The 17845-nt window shown below is 46.7% G+C and overlaps 1 protein-coding gene across 1 annotated transcript in view; it reads left to right on the top strand.

The window, feature by feature from the left end:
- LOC139399235 (phospholipid phosphatase-related protein type 5-like) overlaps positions 1 to 11183 on the top strand; it is a 30332-nt gene extending 19149 nt beyond the window's left edge. The window contains exons 2-6 of the mRNA XM_071144752.1: positions 707 to 827; positions 1100 to 1350; positions 6382 to 6558; positions 7884 to 8011; positions 10239 to 11183. Of these exons, the coding sequence (XP_071000853.1) occupies positions 707 to 827; positions 1100 to 1350; positions 6382 to 6558; positions 7884 to 8011; positions 10239 to 10347 (786 nt within the window). The 3' untranslated portion in view covers positions 10348 to 11183. The remainder of the gene's footprint in view (positions 1 to 706; positions 828 to 1099; positions 1351 to 6381; positions 6559 to 7883; positions 8012 to 10238) is intronic.
- The last annotated feature ends 6662 nt before the right edge of the window (positions 11184 to 17845 follow it).

Below are 17845 nucleotides of genomic sequence, written 5' to 3'. Positions count from 1 at the left end.
ACTCACCTCCTCTCCACACTAAACCATTACCCACCTCCTCTCCACACTAAACCAGTACCCACCTCCTCTCCACACTAAACCAGTCCCCACCTCCTCTCCACACTAAACCAGTCCCCACCTCCTCTCCACACTAAACCAGTACTCACCTCCTCTCCACACTAAACCATTACCCACCTCCTCTCCACACTAAACCAGTACCCACCTCCTCTCCACACTAAACCAGTACCCACCTCCTCTCCACACTAAACCAGTACCCACCTCCTCTCCACACTAAACCAGTACCCACCACCTCTCCACACTAAACCAGTCCCCACCTCCTCTCCACACTAAACCAGTACCCACCTCCTCTCCACACTATACCAGGGTCCTGCCCTGCTGTTTCCTCCACTGAACATTGATTATTCAGCAACCATAAAAATGTAATGTACAGTCGGCGGGTTTCTTCCCCAGAGGAAAGTAACTGAATGGAATACTTCTAGTTGTTCTACTGTTAATACTGTATGACCACATAGGTTACTGTGGCTGGCTGAAACTAGCCATAAATAATGCCATATACAAGAACTGAGTATACTTTGAACAAATACAGGATACCGTTCTTTTGTAGTGGGTTTGGATTTGCTCGTAGCTCTTTCAGTGTTTTACACTAACCTCTCTGCCTTTCTCTCTGTCTGTCTGTCCATCCGTCCGTCTGTTCGTCTGTCTGTAGATTCTGATTGGAGAGGTGACAACGTTCTTTGTGAAAGCGGAGGGGGCTCAGGAGAAGACCATTGTGACGGCTGACTGTTGTTACTTCAACCCCCTCCTCCGCAGGATAGTACGCTTTCTGGGTGAGCCTCGGCTATAGGTCCCACTGTACATTAGACCATATTAAACCTGGTGTATATTGGTCCTAATATATTGTGCACTATATTGGGCATGCTGCCTCACTACTGTCATTCAGCATTGAATGAAGGGTTTTTATCTCTCTCTGCCCTCTCGTCTGTCTCTCTGTTTCTCCCTTCTCCTCTCCCTCTCTTCCTATCCCTCTCTCTCTCCTCCCCCATCCTCTCCCCTCACCCTCCACCTCCTCCACCCCCGTTCTCCTCCTCCACCCCCTTAGGCGTCTACTCCTTTGGCCTCTTCGCCACCACCATCTTCGCCAACGCAGGCCAGGTGGTGACAGGAAACCAGACCCCTCACTTCCTGTCTGCCTGCCGCCCCAACTACACAGTCTTGGGCTGCCAGTCCCCCATGCAGTACATCACAGAGCGACGCGCCTGCACTGGGAACCCCTACCTGGTTGCGTCTGCACGCAAGTCCTTCCCCTCCAAGGACGCGGCCCTCAGCATCTACTCTGCTGTCTACACAGTGGTAGGAACTAGGGGGGAGTTAGAGGGGAAGGAATAAAGTGTGACACCGGGAAGAATAGAGATATGTTTTCTGATATCAGTGTTTTGAAGTGTGAATGTATGTTTCTGTACATTTCTATGTGCTTAGTGGAGGTAGAGGGTATATCTAGAATTTATATCTCTGTGTGTGCTTCTGTGGAGGTACTGTATATTTAGACTTTATAACTCTGTGTGTGCTTCTGTGGCGGTGATGTATATCTAGACTCTATAGCTCTGTCTGCTTCTGTGGAGGCACTGTATATTTAGACTTAATATCTCCGTGTGTGCTTCTGTGGAGGTACTGTATATCTAGACTTCATAGCTCTGTGTCTGCTTCTGTGGAGGTACTGTGTAAGAGTGCGTGCTGGTTGCGGTGATGTCAGGTGAACTTGGTAAACTTGGTATAAAACGGAGCAGTTTAATTGAGTGCTCAAAAACCAAAATATACAAAATAATAGAAGTGGGTACAAAACCCGTCGCACACCAGAACATATCCTGCACATAGCTTACAAACAAACAATCACCGACAAGGACAATGAGGGGGAACAGAGGGTTAAATACACACATGTAATGAATGGGATTGGAACCAGGTGTGATACAAGACAAGACAAAACCAAAGGAAAATGAAAAGAGGATCAGCGATGGCTAGAAGGTCGGCGACTTCGAACGCCGCCCGAACAAGGAGAGGGACCAAGTTCGGCGGAAGTCGTGACAGTAACCACCCCCTGATGCGCGGTTCCAGCAGCATGTCGACACCAGCCTCGGGGACGACCCGGAGGGCGAGGCGCAGGGCGATCCGGACGAAGACGGTGGAACTCCTGCAGCATAGATGGGTCCAACACGTCCTCGACCGGAACCCAGCACCTGTCCTCCAGACCGTACCCCTCCCACTCCACGAGATACTGAAGGCCCCTCGCCTGGCGCCTCGAATCCAGTATGGAGCGAACGGAGTACGCCAGGGCCCCCGATGTCCAGAGGGGGCGGAGAAACCTCCCGCACCTCAAACTCCTGGAGCAGGCCAGCCACCACCGGCCTGAGGAGAGACACATGGAACAAGGGGTTAATACGGTAATCGGGTGGAAGCTGTAACCTATAACAAACCTTGTTCACTCTCCTCAGGACTTTAAATGGCCCCACAAACCGCGGACCCAGCTTCCGGCAGGGCAGGCGGAGGGGCAGGTTTTGGGTCGAGAGCCAGACCCGGTCCCCCAGTACGAACAACGGGGTCTCACTGTTGTGGCGATCTGCATTAACCTTCTGGCGTGTCACGGCCTGCTGAAGGTGGACACGGATGGCTTCCCATGTCTCCTCTGCGTGCCTGAACCAGTCTTCCACCGCATGAACCTCGGTCTGACCCTGATGCCAAGGCGCCAGAACCGACTGGTTGCCCAGTACGCACTGGAAGGAAGAGATGTTAGTGGAGGAGTGGCGGAGCGAGTTCTGTGCCATCTCGGCCCAGGGCACGTACTCCACACAGTCCCCCGGCCGGAACTGGCAATAGGACCGCAGAAACCTGCCCACATCCTGGTTCACTCTCTCCACCTGCCCATTACTCTCGGGGTGAAACCCTGAAGTAAGGCTGATCGAGACCAACAGACGTTCCATGAACGCCTTCCAGACCCTAGACGTGAACTGGGGACCCCGATCAGACACTATATCCTCAGGCACCCTGTAGTGCTGGAAGACGTGTGTAAACAAGGCCTCCGCAGTCTGTAGGGCCGTAGCGAGACCGGGCAGAGGGAGGAGACGACAGGATCCACAACGACCAGGATCACGGTGTTACCCTGTGAAAGTGGAAGGTCAGTAAGAAAATCCACCGACAGGTGCGACCAAGGCCGCTGTGGAACAAGTAAGGGGTGTAGCTTACCTCTGGGCAGGTGCCTAGGAGCCTTACAGTGGGCGCACACCGAGCAGGAGTAAACATAAACCCTCACGTCCTTAGCCAAGGTAGGCCAGCAGCACCTCCCGCTCAAACAGCGCACTGTCTGACAGATCCCAGGATGACCAGAGGAGGGTGACGTGTGGGCCCAATAGATCAACCGGTCATGGGCAGCAGACGGGACGTACAGACACCCAGCGGGACACTGGATGGAAGCGGGCTCTGCACGTAACGCCTGCTCAATGTCCGTGTCCAGCTCGCACACTACCGGCGCCACCAGGCAGGAAGCGGGGAGTATGGGAGTGGGATCCAGGGGCCGCTCCTCTGTGTCATACAGCTGGGACAATGCGTCTGCCTTCGCGTTCTGGGAGCCTGGTCTGTAAGAAAGGGTAAACACAAAACAGGTGAAAAACATGGCCCACCTTGCCTGGCGAGGGTTCAGTCTCCTCGCTGCCCGGATGTACTTCAGATTGCGGTGGTCAGTCCAGATGAGAAAAGGGTGTCTAGCCCCCTCAAGCCAATGTCTCCACACCTTCAAGGCCTTGACGAAAGCCAACAACTCCCTGTCCCCCACGTCATAGTTTCGCTCCGCCGGGCTGAGCTTCTTCAAGAAGAAGGCACAGGGACCGAGCTTCGGTGGCGTACCCGAGCGCTGAGAGAGCACAGCTCCTATCCCAGCCTCGGTCGCGTCCACCTCCACTATAAACGCCAAAGAGGGATCTGGATGGGCCAGCACGGGAGCCGAGGTAAACAGAGCCCTCAGGTGACTAAAAGCCCTATCCGCCTCACTGCAAGCGCACTGGACCCCCTTCAGCAGTGAGGTAATGGGAGCTGCTACCTGACCAAAACCCCGGAAAAACCTCCGGTAGTAGTTGGCAAACCCTAAGAACCTCTGCACCTCCTTTACTGTGGTGGGAGTCGGCCAATTACACACGCCTGCAATGCGGTCACACTCCATCACCACCCCTGAGGTGGAAATGCGATACCCTAGGAAGGAGACGGACTGTTGGAAGAACAGGCATTTCTCAGCCTTGACATACAGGTCATGCTCCAACAGGCGACCAAGCACTCTGCGCACCAGGGACACATGCTCAGCGCGTGTAGCGGAGTATATCAAAATGTCCTCAATATACACCACTACACCCTGCCCGTGCATATCCCTGAAAATCTTGTCTACAAAGGCTTGGAAGACTGATGGCACATTCATCAACCCGTACAGCATGACGAGGTACTCATAGTGCCCAGAGGTGGTACTGAAAGCCGTCTTCCACTTGTCTCCCTCTCGGATACGCGCCAGGTTGTAAATGCTCCTGAGATCTAATTTGGTGAAGAATCGCGCCAGGTGCATTGACTCTATCGCTGTGGCTATGAGAGGTAGCGGGTAACTGTACCTCACCGTGATCTGATTCAGACCCCGATAGTCAATACACAGGCGCAGACCTCCCTCCTTCTTCACAAAAAAGAAACTTGAGGAGGCGGGTAAAGTGAAGGACCAAATGTATCCCTGACACAGGGATTCAGAGACATATGTTTCCATAGTCTCCGTCTCCGCCTGTGAGAGGGGATACACATGACTCCTTTGAAGTGCAGCGTCTACCAGGAAGTCTATCGCACAATCGCCCTGTCGATGAGGTGATAATTGAGTCGCCTTCTTTTTGGAGAAGGCGAGAGCCAAATCTGCATATTCAAGGGGATTGTGCACGGTGGAGACCTGGTCTGGATTCTCCACCGTAGTAGCACCAACGGAAACCCCTAAACACATACTTGAGCACTCTCGTGACCACCCCGTGAGAGCCCTCTGTGGCCAAGAAATAGGGTAGGCCCAGCACCACGGGAAACGCAGGAGAGTCAATAAGGAAGAGACTAATTCTCTCCGTATGACCCCCCCTGCGTCACCATGCCCAAAGGAGCGATGACCTCCCTAATCAACCCTGACCCTAATGGTTGACTATCTAAGGCGTGAACGGGGAAAGGCACATCCATGGGAACGATGGGGATCCCTAAACTATGGGCTAAAGCTCTGTCAATAAAATTCCCAACCGCACCTGAATTGACGAGCGCCTTATGCTGGGAATGCGGGGAAAACTCAGGGAAAGTGACAAACTCAGGGAAAGTGACAAACACAAACTGAACTCCTAAAACTGATCCAACGCCGCATCTCCCTCTCTCCACACGGCGTTGGCCCACTCCAGGGCTTTCCCGGTGAGGCACGAGACGAGGGCGGACACCCACTCACGGCCCGATGGAGTCGGATGAACGGTGGCCAGGTATAGCTCCAGTTGAAGCAGGAACCCCTGGCAGGTCGAAGCCTCTCCGTCGTACTCCTGGGGCAGGGAGACACGAATCCCACTGGAACCAGGTGGAAAAGGGGCGCTCAGGGGAGACCCCTGGTAGAGGCGCTGGAAGAACTCCCTGTCTCTCCCAGCGGTCCATAGTCCGGACAACGCGGTCCATGGCAGTGCCAAGATGGTGAAGCATTGCTGCATGCTCCCGGACGTGCTCCTCCAACCCTATAACTGGGGTACCTGCTCCTGCTGACTCCATACTGGGTCGTGATTCTGTAAGGGTGCGTGCTGGTGGCAGGGAAGTCAGGCGCAGGAGATCGAACTTGGTATAAAACGGAGCAGTTTAATTAAGTCCTCAAAAACTCAGAAAACCAAAATATACAAAATAATACAAGTGGGTACAAAACCCGTCGCACACCAGAACATATCCTGCACATAGCTTACAAACAAACAATCACCGACAAGGACAATGGGGGGGAACAGAGGGTTAAATACACACATGTAATGAATGGGATTGGAACCAGGTGTGATGGAAGACAAGACAAAACCAAAGGAAAATGAAAAGAGGATCAGCGATGGCTAGAAGGTCGGCGACTTCGAACGCCGCCCGAACAAGGAGAGGGACAAAGTTCGGCGGAAGTCGTGATATCCTGTATATGTAGACTTTTATAGCTCTGTGTGTGCTTCTGTGGCGGTACTGTATATCTAGAATGTATAGCTCTGTGTGTGCTTCTGTGGAGGTACTGTATATCTAGAACGTATAGCTCTGCTTGCATCTTAACCTCCACCTCTGTGTGTGTCTGCAGAATAACTTTTAAATGAACTATTCCTCTCTGTGTGTGTGTTTCAGATGTACGTGACGCTGGTGTTCCGTACAAAGGGCACCCGGCTGACCAAGCCCACCCTGTGTCTGACCCTCCTGTCCCTGGCTGTGCTGGTGGGGGTGGTGAGGGTCACAGAGTACAGGAACCATTGGGGTGACGTCTTGGCTGGATACCTGACCGGAGGGGCCATCGCTGCCTTCCTGGTGAGAAGACTGGGGAGTAGGGGGTGGGGAGGTGGGGGTAGGGTGGCGAACGTCCTGGTTGGATACCTGACTGGAGGGGCCATCGCTATCTTCCTTGTGTGGGGACTGGGGGAGTAGAGGTGGGGATGAGGGCTATATGGGATAGTGATGAGGGCTAGATGGGGGTAGGGGTAGTGGTGGGTGTAGGGGTGAGGGCTAGTTGTAGGGGGGGTTGATGGGGAGATGAGGGCTAGATGGGGTTAGATGTGGGTAGGGGTAGTGATGAGGGCTAGATGGGGAGATGGGGGTAGTGATGAGGGCTAGATGGGGAGATGGGGTTAGGTGTAGTGGTGGGTGTAGGGGTGGGGATTAGGGCTAGATGTGGAGATGGGGGTAGGGGCTAGATGGGGAGATGAGGGCAGTGTGGGAGCTCTCTCTCAGTGTGGGGATTTTTATTTTTATTTAATTTTACCTTTATTTAACTAGGCTAGATGGGGGTAGGGGTAGTGGTGAGAGTAGAGGTGGGGTTGAGGGCTAGATGGGGGTATGAGTAGTGGTGGGAGTAGAGGTGGGGATGAGGGCTAGATGGGGGTATTGGTGGGAGTAGAGGTGGGGATGAGGGCTAGATGGGGGTAGGGGTAGTGGTGGGAGTAGTGGTGGGGATGAGGGCTAGATGGGGGTAGGGGTAGTGGTGGGAGTAGTGGTGGGGATGAGGGCTAGATGGGGGTAGGGGTAGTGGTGGGAGTAGTGGTGGGGATGAGGGCTAGATGGGGGTAGGGGTAGTGGTGGGAGTAGTGGTGGGGATGAGGGCTAGATGGGGCTAGGGGTAGTGGTGGGAGTAGTGGTGGGGATGAGGGCTAGATGGGGGTAGGGGTAGTGGTGGGAGTAGAGGTAGGGATGAGGGCTAGATGGGGGTAGGGGTAGTGGTGGGAGTAGTGGTGGGGATGAGGGCTAGATGGGGGTAGGGGTTGTGGTGGGAGTAGTGGTGGGGATGAGGGCTAGATGGGGGTAGGGGTAGTGGTGGGAGTAGTGGTGGGGATGAGGGCTAGATGGGGGTAGGGGTAGTGGTGGGAGTAGTGGTGGGGATGAGGGCTAGATGGGGGTAGGGGTGGGGATGGGGACATTACCCATTCAGTTTCAAGTTAGAGCTGCAATGTTTCAATTTACATCACTTTAAATAAATTGTCTTCAGCAGCACATTTTTACAGTCTCTCTCTCTCTCTCTTTCTCTCTCTCTCTCTCTCTTTCCTTCTCTCCCTACCCCTTCTCTCTCCATCTATCGCTCTCATTCTCTCTCTGTGTCTCTCTTTCCATCCATCCTTTCAATCTCCACCTCTCTCTACCAGGTGACATGTGTGATCAACAACTTCCAGCAGACGGCATCAGCCCTGCCCCCGCTGCCCCCCCAGCGCCCTCAGCCCCCCCACGGCATGCTACTGTCCACCCTACCTCGCGTGGAGAGTCCACTTGAAAAGTTAAGTTGCCCTCAGGTAAGGGCTGGGCGGTCACAGGGGATAGTGTTCTCATAAAATGAGCCATCCTCACATCTCTTGTAAATATGAATGTGAATTCAATTAATTAATTTGTTCATATTCATTCTTACAAGAAGGGTATTTTTTATGGATCTCTTTAGTAGAGGTCGACCAATTAATCGGAATGGCCGATTAATTAGGGCAGATATCAAGTTTTCATAACAATCGGATATCGGTATTTTTGGGCGCCTATTTTGCCGATAATTTTTTTTATATATATTTTTTTATACCTTTATTTAACTAGGCAAGTCAGTTAAGAACACATTCTTATTTTCAATGACGGCCTAGGAGCGGGTTAACTGCCTTGTTCAGGGGCAGAACAACAGATTTTAACCTTGTCAGCTCGGGGGATCCAATCTTGCAACCTTACAGTTAACTAGTCCAACACTCTAACCACCTGCCTCTCATTGCACTCCACGAGGAGCCTGCCTGTTACGCGAATGCAGTAAGCCAAGGTAAGTTGCTAGCTAGCATTAAACTTATCTTATAAAAAACAATCAATCAATCATAATCACTAGTTATAATCACACATGGTTGATGATATTACTAGTTTATCTAGCCTGTCCTGCATTGCATATAATCAATGCAACGCTCGGGGATGATTTAACAAAAGCGCATTTGCGAAAAAAGCACAATCGTTGGGACGACTGTACCTAACCATAAACACCAATGCCTTTCTTAAAATCAATACACAGAAGTATATATTTTTAAACCTGCATATTTAGCTAAAATAAATCCAGGTTAGCAGGCAATATTAACCAGGTGAAATTGTGTCATTTCTCTGGTGTTCAGTGCAAGCAGAGTCAGGGTATATGCAACAGTTTGGACAGCCTGGCTCATTGCGAACTAATTTGCCAGAATTTTATGTAATTATGACATACATTGAAGGTTGTGCAATGTAACAAGAATATTTAGACTGGATGCCACCCATTAGATAAAATACCAAACGGTTCCATATTTCACTGAAATAATAAACGTTTTGTTTTCTAAATGATAGTTTCCGGATTCGACCATATTAATGACCAAAGGCTCGTATTTCTGTGTGTTATTATGTTATAATTAAGTCTATGATTTGATAGAGCAGTCTGACTGAGCGGTGGTAGGCAGCAGCAGGCTTGTAAGCATTCATTCAAACAGCACTTTGTGCGTTTTGCCAGCAGCCCTTCCCAAGCACAGCGCTGTTTATGACTTCAAGCCCATCAGCCTAATGTCTGGTGTAACCGATGTGAAATGGCTAGCTAGTTAGCTGGGTGTGCGCTAATAGCGTTTCAAACGTCACTTGCTCTGAGACTTGGAGTAGTTGTTCCGCTTGCTCTGCATGGGTAATGCTGCTTCGAGTGTGGCTGTTGTCAATGTGTTTCTGGTTCGAGCCCAGGTAGGGGCGAGGAGAGGGACGGAAGCTATACTGTTACACTGGCAATACTATAGTGCCTATAAGAACATCCAATAGCCAAAGGTATATGAAATACAAATGGTATAGAGAGATAGTCCTATAAATACTATATTAACTACAACCTAAAACCTCTTACCTTGGAAGTCTCATGTTAAAAGGAACCAACAACTTTCATATGTTCTCATGTTCTGAGCAAGGAACTCAAACGTTAGCTTTTTTTTACATGGCACATATTGCACTTTTACTTCTCCAACACTTTGTTTTTGCATTATTTAAACCAAATTGAACATGTTTCATTATTTATTTGAGGCTAAATACATTTTTATTGATGTATTATATTAAGTTAAAATAAGTGTTCATTCAGTATTGCTGTAATTGTCATTATTACAAATAAATAAAATAAAAAAATCGTCCGACTAATCGGTATCGGCGCTGAAAAATCATAATCGGTCGACCTCTACTCTTTAGTTTATGGGTTTGGTTGCTACATGTGTTCTCTTGCCTGGTTAACCCTCATATCCCTTATGATTAACCTGGATAAATCTAATTTAAATAGATTATACTGTTCAGTAATAATATCCTCCCCTTTTCCAACTTTATGAAACCCGATCTGTCTAAACCTTGTTCCCTCCCAACACAGACCTCTCTACCTCTTTAAATCTTCCAATCCCATTTGTATTATTCCCCTCAGTTACCCTGTACTTCTAATTATTTAACACATTCCTATCCTTCTTGCCTCTTAACCTTGTTCTCTCCTTCTCTCTCCCCTCCCCCAGGTTCCAAGACTACCGTACACTGAGATCACATGACCATCAGCCATACCTGTGTCCCGTCCCTCCCGATGTGCTCCTTCCCTCGCGGCGCTTCATCTCCAGCGAAGTCTAGACCTGCCCTCCATCTCTGAGCACCACGCCCCCTGCCCCGCCCACCCTGAGGGGCGGCCCCCTCTCCGACGCTCGTTCTCCACCCAGGTCTAGAACATGGAACCTAGAACCTAAATCACCCAGATCCAACCTCAAAACAACCTTACCTGGGAGGGACTACCTGGACTTGTCCAATAAGAAAGGCTTGTTTTCGTTTTCCGTTGCAAAACATTTTGCTACGGTGTGCAGTAATGAATACGGCCCTGAAGTAGGTAGAAGTTTACCCTAACCATTAATACATGGTCAAATATATTGTCATCCTTGTATGGTTAGGGTTGGGGGTAAGGGGAATCTGATCCTAGATCTGTGGTTAGCCTCCATCACCAAGGAGACGACCCAGGCCACGGCCATGGTAACCGGCTAAGTCCTCTGCGGGCTAAACGGATTTGATTGGATATGACGTCCTTTCCCGCTGTCTGCCTCGACCTTGTTCATCAAATGTTGTTTTTTTGACTTCTACTCTTTAGATTTTTTCCCAAGATGACCCAGTGGTGTACAAATACAAGCTCACCAAAGCCAAGACTACTAAGAGCTGTGGAAGCAATTACAGTACCTTTCCCTTCGCCACAGTTCTATTGTTTTGTCTCCACTTCTCCTTTTGGGTCTCCTCTTTTTCTTCTTCTTCTACTCTACTTTCATGTACAGACAGAGAAGTCTTCTTCTACTCTACTTTCATGTACAGACAGAGAACACTAAACAGTGGTTGAACGACACAGAAAGAGGGGCACGGTGCATAAAAATAAACAAAACACAATGGAAAGATGAGATCAATATACAGTACCGGTCAAAAGTTTGTTTATTTGTACTATTTTCTACATTGTAGAATAATAGTGAAGACATCAAAACTATAAAATAACACATATGGAATCATGTAGCAACCAAAAAAGTTAATATTTTATATTTGAGATTCTTCAAAGTAGCCACCATTTACCTTGATGACAGCTTTGCACACTCTTGGCATTCTCTCAACCAGCTTCACCTGGAATGCTTTTCCAACAGTCTTGAAGGAGTTCCCACATACGCTGAACACTTGTTGGCTGCTTTTTCCTTCACTCTGCGGTCCAACTCATCCCAAACCATCTCAATTGGGCTGAGGCCAGGTGAGTGTGGAGGCCAGGTCATCTGATTTAGCCCTACACCACTCTCCTTCTTGGTCAAATAGGCCTTATACAGCCTGGAGGTGTGTTGGGTCATTGTGCTGTTGAAAATCAGCAATGGCGTATCGCTGCAGAATGCTGTGGTAGCCATGCTGGTTAAGTGTGCCTTGAATTGTAAGTAAATGACTGACAGTGTCACCAGCAAAGCAGTGTCACCCCACACCATCACACCATCTCTTCCATGCTTCACAGTGGGAACCACACATGCAGAGATCAAAAATCTCAAATTTGGACTCATCAGACCAAAGGACAAATTGGTCTAATGTCCATTGCTCATATTTCTTGGCCCAAGCAAGTCTCTTCTTCTTATTGGTGTCCTTTAGTAATGGTTTCTTTGCAGCAATTCGACCATGAAGCACTGATACACTCAGTCTCCTCTGAACAGTTGATGTTGAGATGTGTCTGTTACTTGAACTCTGTGAAGCATATATTTGGGCTACCATTTCTGAAGCTGGTAACTCTAATGAACTTATTCTCTGCAGCAGAGGTAACTCTGGGTCTTCCTTTCCTGTGGCGGTCCTCATGAGAGCAAGTTTCATCACAGCGCTTGGTGGTTTTTGCGACTCCACTTGAAGAAACTTTCAAAGTTCTCGAAATGTTCCAGATTGACTGACCTTCATGTCTTAAAGTAATGATGGACTGTCGTTTCTCTTTGCTTATTTGAGCTGTTCTTGCCATAATATGGACTTGGTATTTTACCAAATAGGGTTATCTTCTGTATACCATCCATACCTTGTCACAACACAACTGATTCGCCTCAAACGCATTAAAAAGGAAAGAAATTCCACAAATTAACTTTTAACAAGGCACACCTATTCATTGAAATGCATTCCAGGTGACTACCTCATGAAGCTGGCTGAGAGAATGTCAAAAGTGTGCAAAGCTGTCATTAAGAATCTCAAATATAAAATATATTTTAATTTGTTTAAAACTTTTCTGGTTACTACATGATTCCATATTTGTTATTCCATAGTGTTGATGTCTTCACTATTATTCTACAATGTAGAAAATAGTAAAAATAAAGAAAAACCCTTGAATGAGTAGGTGTGTCCAAACTTTTGACTGGTACTGTAAGTCCTCAGTGACTGAACGATGGAATCAAAGGAGCTGTTTGTAAAACTCAGGAAAAATAACCAGGACAAAGGAATAAGAACAGTTAAGAAGATATTTTAAATATTTGTATGTGATGAAAGAAGATGCACTTTTGCAAATGATGGTGATGGCGCAGTTTAACTACCAGAGGCTTATATGCTTATATATGATTAAGTATATGTTGTGTATTTTGTGTTTTGGGGGATATTTAGTTTAGTTAAATACTAGTCTCTCCTCTGCTGTAGCTTCACACTATAGTAATGTGATGTTGTTTTCCCTCATCTGACAAGGAGTAACATTCAACTGGATATACTGTAACAACATGTGATTACATGACTGTTATTATACAGGTGGATACAAATGTTACAAAACATACATTAATAGCTCAAACAACCCTCAAGACGTCACGATGCAACAGCCCAGTTACTAACACCCAATACCTTTCCTACATTCTGGAATATACATTTGATATATTTCTTTAAATATACATTCATTATCACTGTTGAAGTGGACTGGCTACCTGTCATTCATTATCACTACTGAAGTGGACTGGCTACCTGTCATTCATTATCACTACTGAAGTGGACTGGCTACCTGTCGTTCATTATCACTATTGAAGTGGACTGGCTACCTGTCGTTCATTATCACTACTGAAGTGGACTGGCTACCTGTCATTCATTATCACTACTGAAGTGGACTGGCTACCTGTCATTCATAATTACTACTGAAGTGGACTGGCTACCTGTCATTCATAATTACTACTGAAGTGGACTGGCTACCTGTCATTCATTATCACTACTGAAGTGGACTGGCTACCTGTCGTTCATTATCACTATTGAAGTGGACTGGCTACCTGTCGTTCATTATCACTACTGAAGTGGACTGGCTACCTGTCATTCATTATCACTACTGAAGTGGACTGGCTACCTGTCATTCATAATTACTACTGAAGTGGACTGGCTACCTGTCATTCATTATCACTACTGAAGTGGACTGGCTACCTGTCATTCATAATTACTACTGAAGTGGACTGGCTACCTGTCATTCATAATCACTACTGAAGTGGACTGGCTACCTGTCATTCATTATCACTACTGAAGTGGACTGGCTACCTGTCATTCATAATTACTACTGAAGTGGACTGGCTACCTGTCATTCATTATCACTACTGAAGTGGACTGGCTACCTGTCATTCATAATTACTACTGAAGTGGACTGGCTACCTGTCATTCATAATCACTACTGAAGTGGACTGGCTACCTGTCATTCATAATCACTACTGAAGTGGACTGGCTACCTGTCATTCATTATCACTACTGAAGTGGACTGGCTACCTGTCATTCATAATCACTACTGAAGTGGACTGGCTACCTGTCATTCATAATCACTACTGAAGTGGACTGGCTACCTGTCATTCATTATCACTGTTGAAGTGGACTGGCTACCTGTCATTCATTATCACTACTGAAGTGGACTGGCTACCTGTCATTCATTATCACTACTGAAGTGGACTGGCTACCTGTCATTCATTATCACTACTGAAATGGACTGGCTACCTGTCATTCATTATCACTACTGAAGTGGACTGGCTACCTGTCATTCATTATCACTGTTGAAGTGGACTGGCTACCTGTCATTCATTATCACTATTGAAGTGGACTGGCTACCTGTCATTCATTATCACTATTGAAGTGGACTGGCTACCTGTCATTCATTATCACTGTTGAAGTGGACTGGCTACCTGTCATTCATTATCACTGTTGAAGTGGACTGGCTACCTGTCATTCATTATCACTGTTGAAGTGGACTGGCTACCTGTCATTCATTATCACTGTTGAAGTGGACTGGCTACCTGTCGTTCATTATCACTTTTGAAGGGGACTGTCGTTCATTATCACTGTTGAAGTGGACTGTCGTTCATTATCACTGTTGAAGTGGACTGTCGTTCATTATCACTGTTGAAGAGGACTGTCGTTCATTATCACTGTTGAAGTGGACTGTCGTTCATTATCACTGTTGAAGTGGACTGTCGTTCATTATCACTGTTGAAGTGGACTGTCGTTCATTATCACTACTGAAGTGGACTGCTACCTGTCATTCATTATCACTACTGAAGTGGACTGGCTACCTGTCATTCATTATCACTACTGAAGTGGACTGGCTACCTGTCGTTCATTATCACTACGGAAGTGGACTGGCTACCTGTCATTCATTATCACTACTGAAGTGGACTGGCTACCTGTCATTCATTATCGCTGTTGAAGTGGACTGGCTACCTACCTGTCATTCATTATCACTACTGAAGTGGACTGGCTACCTGTCATTCATTATCACTACTGAAGTGAACTGGCTACCTGTCATTCATTATCACTGTTGAAGTGGACTGGCTACCTGTCATTCATTATCACTGTTGAAGTGGACTGGCTACCTGTCGTTCATTATCACTGTTGAAGTGGACTGGCTACCTGTCATTCATTATCACTACTGAAGTGAACTGGCTACCTGTCATTCATTATCACTGTTGAAGTGGACTGGCTACCTGTCATTCATTATCACTACTGAAGTGGACTGGCTACCTGTCATTCATTATCACTATTGAAGTGGACTTCTGTGGTTTGTTTACCTGTTGATGTATTTCTATCGGTTTTATATTTATGAAGTGAAATGTTGCTGCGAGGTCAGTGTGGTTCTCGCTTTCACTTAGCATGGCAGTTTTGCTGCTATCCGTTTACACAGACCATGCCCTCTTCCTCCTGCTCCTCTTCCTCTTCCTCCCCATTGTCATCACTTTCCCCTTTCATACTTCTCCTTCTCCTTAAATAGCTTGAAATGCAACTATCGATCTGTTGTAACAAAAGTGAAATGGAACCATGTTCACTTGGGAGTCCAGGCTTCTCTTCAACCCCGTCTTTGTCAGGTCAACATCTGTACTGTGCCTCCTCTCATCCCTATTCACCACTCTATCTAGATCCCTCGTTCATTCTCTCTTTCACCTTTACCCCATTCTGTCTCCAGTCAAGTTACAACACTGGAACAAGAGTGTATCGTGTCTTAAAGGTATATAGGTTTCTCGTTGTGTTTGATTATGTTATACTGTATGTTATATCAGTCAAACATCCTGAAACTGTCTGTTAAGAGCAAGAGTAGCAAACATCTAACTTTAGCTGGATTGTAGCATAAAGAGAGAGAGAGATGAAGTGACATTCTATAACAGACGCATTGTTAACACACAGGCTGTACAGTCAGTGATCAACAATTAACTCAACTTGGGTGACTGACTGAAGTGTGTGTGTGTGTGTGTGTGTGTGTGTGTGTGTGTGTGTGTGTGTGTGTGTGTGTGTGTGTGTGTGTGTGTGTGTGTGTGTGTGTGTGTGTGTGTGTGTGTGTGTGTGTGTGTGTGTGTGAGTGAGAGAGAGAGAGAAAAACACAACATCCTAACTGTTAATGTGGTGATCCAAACTTTTTTTTTAGGGTTCCCTGGCTGTCATATACTCCTACCATAACTATGCAGTCATCATAACTTAGTGGTTCTTCAGACACTCTGAGGACTCGTTGAGAACCTCTTACAAAGCCGTCTCCATGAAGACGGTGCTCATCATAATGTTGTATTCATTATAGGATGTATCCTCTATTTTGTATAGATTTGTCAGAAAAATAAATGCCTTTTGTTATACCAAGGTTGACAAGCTCTTGTTATTTTCACCGCGCTGTTGGAAGCTCTGGTTGGAAGAAAACGTATTCCTCTCACTAATTACATGTTTATATGATTAAGCCCTGAAGGTATCGTTTCTTTAAGGATTCCACTCTAACTCGTGGAGATTCCTAGTAGAATTCAGCAAAAAGAAATGTAAGGACACAGAGAAAAGCAATCCAGTACGGTGCAATGTTTCACCTAGTGTTCTATGAACATATTTCTCCCTGAATGAGAGGTGTATCTGCAGTTCCAACAACAACAGGCGAACTCCCCGCCAGTATTTTGGTAAATAGCGGAGGGATGTGGCTGGAGAAATTAACTCACTCTCAAATTCCAATTCAAACTGATAGTTTTAAGCATGTTTTGAGGCTATTTGTTAACAATTGCATCTTCTTATTTATTTATTTTTACAAATAAAGGAGACTAAAACAAGCTCATATTTTTGCTTCTGCTGGAGTTTGAAATGTAACTAAGCTTGTGAGGCATTTATAAGTTATATTCTTCAAGAATCAATGGGTGTATATTCTTATTTTAAAAGTCCAAAAATGGATGTAGCAATCGCAGTTAGCCCCTTTAAAGAAATAAAGGCACAGTTTCTCTTCAAATAAAACATGTGAGCGAATGTTGCTGTTTATTTTGGACAAATTGGTTCCAAACAAATCATTCGAACTCATGGAACGTCAATCTCAAACTGTGAGAGTGTTCTGTTGCCACATGGTGGCGACATTTACCTCACTTGTAATTTATTGAGAGGAAAATGCACGCATCACAGTTTGATTTAAAAAAAAGTTGATTTGAGTGATTAAGCATTCCTTTTGATGAATTTAGACTCAATTTGGAAATGTGATATTTGACAAAATGCTGAGAATGGGTGTTTGGAACAGCTGGCTGATATTATGTACAGCATTTTTCAAATAAATGAATTGATAAGCTACAATAATTATTTAAAATATGCAGACAGATGCAAGCTGGCATATCTACACACATCTTCTCTCTCTATCACACACAAAGTCACACACACACACACTGAGAACTCCCAGCACTCTCTCGTAGCCCCATCATCTTCTCCGGAAATTGCCTCTCAAGCACAGTCGGAGCCCCATTAGAAAAGAGGAGTGCCATGCTGTAACCTTTTTAAAAAGACATTAGTGATGCACCTGCTTCTCTCTCTCCTACACACACTCACGTACACACACTGTCTCCCTCTCTCTCCCACACACACTCACGTACACACACTGTCTCCCTCTCTCTCTCTCACTCTGTCTCCCTCTCCTCCTGTCCCTCTCTCTCGCCTACACACACTCACGTACACACACTGTCTCCCTCTCTCTCTCTCACACTGTCTCCCTCTTTCTCTCTCACTCTGTCTCCCTCTCCTCCTGTCCCTCTCTCTCCTACACACACTCACGTACACACACTGTCTCCCTCTCTCTCCTACACACACTCACGTACACACACTGTCTCCCTCTCTCTCATACACACACTCACGTACACACACTGTCCCTCCCTCCTCCCTC

This window comes from Oncorhynchus clarkii, unplaced genomic scaffold (genome assembly GCF_045791955.1).
Source record: "Oncorhynchus clarkii lewisi isolate Uvic-CL-2024 unplaced genomic scaffold, UVic_Ocla_1.0 unplaced_contig_12864_pilon_pilon, whole genome shotgun sequence".
Classification (NCBI taxonomy): domain Eukaryota; kingdom Metazoa; phylum Chordata; class Actinopteri; order Salmoniformes; family Salmonidae; genus Oncorhynchus; species Oncorhynchus clarkii.
This window is presented reverse-complemented; position numbering and strand designations above follow the sequence as displayed.